Source organism: Bombina bombina, chromosome 1 (genome assembly GCF_027579735.1).
Source record: "Bombina bombina isolate aBomBom1 chromosome 1, aBomBom1.pri, whole genome shotgun sequence".
Lineage (NCBI taxonomy): Eukaryota > Metazoa > Chordata > Amphibia > Anura > Bombinatoridae > Bombina > Bombina bombina.
The window spans coordinates 46636165-46639390 of record NC_069499.1 but is presented as its reverse complement, the minus strand read 5'-3'; the positions used below and the strand labels follow the sequence as shown (position 1 = coordinate 46639390).

At 46.8% G+C, this 3226-nt stretch overlaps 1 protein-coding gene across 1 annotated transcript in view; it reads left to right on the top strand.

The window, feature by feature from the left end:
* Nucleotides 1-292: 292 nt before the first annotated feature.
* Nucleotides 293-3226, top strand: part of TMEM260 (transmembrane protein 260) — a 298899-nt gene continuing 295965 nt past the window's right edge. Inside the window, exons 1-2 of the mRNA XM_053697331.1 lie at nt 293-332; nt 2885-3082. Of these exons, the coding sequence (XP_053553306.1) occupies nt 2929-3082 (154 nt within the window). The 5' untranslated portion in view covers nt 293-332; nt 2885-2928. The remainder of the gene's footprint in view (nt 333-2884; nt 3083-3226) is intronic.

Genomic DNA, 3226 nt, shown 5'->3' with positions numbered 1-3226 from the left:
AATTGCTTTTATGTTAATTATGAACATAAGCATATATTAATATGACACTTTTTTTTAAAGAACTGTACAGCCTTATATACATTAATATGTGATGTTTATTAATATTTAAACTCTGTAATGATCATTTAATATATCAACATAACACGAACTTTATATGAAAAGCAGTCACAAAACCTCTGGATGACCAATATCAAAGGTTTGAACTTTTCAGGCTTCCGTAGTAACTGGAAAATAATTTTCGGAACCCTAGAAACAAGGACGCTGCCAACCACATCCACACCGGAAATTGCCATCCAAAGCAGGGAGCGAGCACTCCTGGAAGCTGTGACAGTGTGAGTGTGCAGTCTGGGTTCTTCATTCATGTTATATAACCGAGAGCTCTTTATGTGCTTTGTCTGTGTAATGTGCAGTTTTGGTCCCGGTGTAATATGTAAAGACGTCTGTAATGAGACAACTCTTTCATTTCTTATACTGTGTTATTGAATCAGCTCGACGTGATTATTTAATGATTACAGAGATTTGTCTGAATGGTATTTTTTCTGCTGGGTCACCGTGTGTATTTGACTTTGCTCTTCTGTATCGTGGCACTGTGTGTGTGTTGTACTGGGTCATGGCACTGTGTGTGTTGTACTGGGTCATGGCACTGTGTGTGTTGTAACTGGGTCATGTCACTGTGTGTGTGTTGTACTGGGTCATGGCACTGTGTGTGTGTGTGTTGTACTGGGTCATGGCACTGTGTGTGTGTTGTACTGGGTCATGTCACTGTGTGTGTGTTGTACTGGGTCATGGCACTGTGTGTGTGTGTGTTGTACTGGGTCATGGCACTGTGTGTGTGTTGTACTGGGTCATGGCACTGTGTGTGTGTTGTACTGGGTCATGGCACTGTGTGTGTGTGTTGTACTGGGTCATGGCACTGTGTGTGTGTGTTGTACTGGGTCATGGCACTGTGTGTGTGTTGTACTGGGTCATGGCACTGTGTGTGTGTTGTACTGGGTCATGGCACTGTGTGTGTTGTACTGGGTCATGGCACTGTGTGTGTTGTACTGGGTCATGGCACTGTGTGTGTGTGTTGTACTGGGTCATGGCACTGTGTGTGTGTGTTGTACTGGGTCATGGCACTGTGTGTGTGTGTTGTACTGGGTCATGGCACTGTGTGTGTGTGTTGTACTGGGTCATGGCACTGTGTGTGTGTGTTGTACTGGGTCATGGCACTGTGTGTGTGTTGTACTGGGTCATGGCACTGTGTGTGTGTGTTGTACTGGGTCATGGCACTGTGTGTGTGTGTGTGTGTGTGTTGTACTGGGTCATGGCACTGTGTGTGTGTTGTACTGGGTCATGGCACTGTGTGTGTGTGTGTGTGTTGTACTGGGTCATGGCACTGTGTGTGTGTTGTACTGGGTCATGGCACTGTGTGTGTGTGTGTGTTGTACTGGGTCATGGCACTGTGTGTGTGTTGTACTGGGTCATGGCACTGTGTGTGTGTTGTACTGGGTCATGGCACTGTGTGTGTTGTACTGGGTCATGGCACTGTGTGTGTTGTACTGGGTCATGGCACTGTGTGTGTGTGTTGTACTGGGTCATGGCACTGTGTGTGTGTGTTGTACTGGGTCATGGCACTGTGTGTGTGTGTGTTGTACTGGGTCATGGCACTGTGTGTGTGTGTGTTGTACTGGGTCATGGCACTGTGTGTGTGTGTGTTGTACTGGGTCATGGCACTGTGTGTGTGTGTTGTACTGGGTCATGGCACTGTGTGTGTGTGTTGTACTGGGTCATGGCACTGTGTGTGTGTGTTGTACTGGGTCATGACACTGTGTGTGTGTGTTGTACTGGGTCATGACACTGTGTGTGTGTGTTGTACTGGGTCATGACACTGTGTGTGTGTGTTGTACTGGGTCATGGCACTGTGTGTGTGTGTTGTACTGGGTCATGGCACTGTGTGTGTGTGTTGTACTGGGTCATGGCACTGTGTGTGTGTGTGTGTGTGTAGTACTGGGTCATGGCACTGTGTGTGTGTTGTACTGGGTCATGACACTGTGTGTGTGTGTTGTACTGGGTCATGGCACTTTGTGTGTGTGTTGTACTGGGTCATGGCACTTTGTGTGTGTGTTGTACTGGGTCATGGCACTTTGTGTGTGTGTTGTACTGGGTCATGGCACTGTGTGTGTGTGTTGTACTGGGTCATGGCACTGTGTGTGTGTGTTGTACTGGGTCATGGCACTGTGTGTGTGTGTTGTACTGGGTCATGGCACTGTGTGTGTTGTACTGGGTCATGGCACTGTGTGTGTGTGTTGTACTGGGTCATGGCACTGTGTGTGTGTTGTACTGGGTCATGGCACTGTGTGTGTGTTGTACTGGGTCATGGCACTGTGTGTGTTGTACTGGGTCATGGCACTGTGTGTGTGTTGTACTGGGTCATGGCACTGTGTGTGTGTTGTACTGGGTCATGGCACTGTGTGTGTGTTGTACTGGGTCATGGCACTGTGTGTGTGTTGTACTGGGTCATGGCACTGTGTGTGTGTGTGTTGTACTGGGTCATGGCACTGTGTGTGTGTGTTGTACTGGGTCATGGCACTGTGTGTGTGTGTTGTACTGGGTCATGGCACTGTGTGTGTGTGTGTGTAGTACTGGGTCATGGCACTGTGTGTGTGTGTTGTACTGGGTCATGACACTGTGTGTGTGTGTGTTGTACTGGGTCATGGCACTTTGTGTGTGTGTTGTACTGGGTCATGGCACTTTGTGTGTGTGTTGTACTGGGTCATGGCACTTTGTGTGTTGTACTGGGTCATGGCACTGTTTGTGCTCTGCTAAGTCATGTCACTGTGTGTGTGTTTTACTGGGTCATTTCACTGCGTGTGTGCTCTAAGTAGCTTTTTCTTCTTTACAGTAACTCCTGATTAATACTCAGTGGTAAGAGGGCATCTTAGAAACATGAGATCACAAAAACAGAGGAACAAGACTGCCCAAACTCCTGACGGAGAATCTCTCCGCCTGTCCCAGAGCACAGTGAGCTGCACGGTGTTTGCTTGTGTGTTTGCGGTGTATGTTAAGACGTTACTCCCCTCTGTACCTGGCGGTGACTCTGGTAAGGAACCTACAAATACCTTTGGTAGTTAAAGGGACATGAAATCCATATTTTTTTCTTTCATGATTTAGAAAGAGAATGCAATTTTAAACATCTTTCTAATTTACTTCTATTATCTAATTTGTTTTATTCTCTTGATATTCT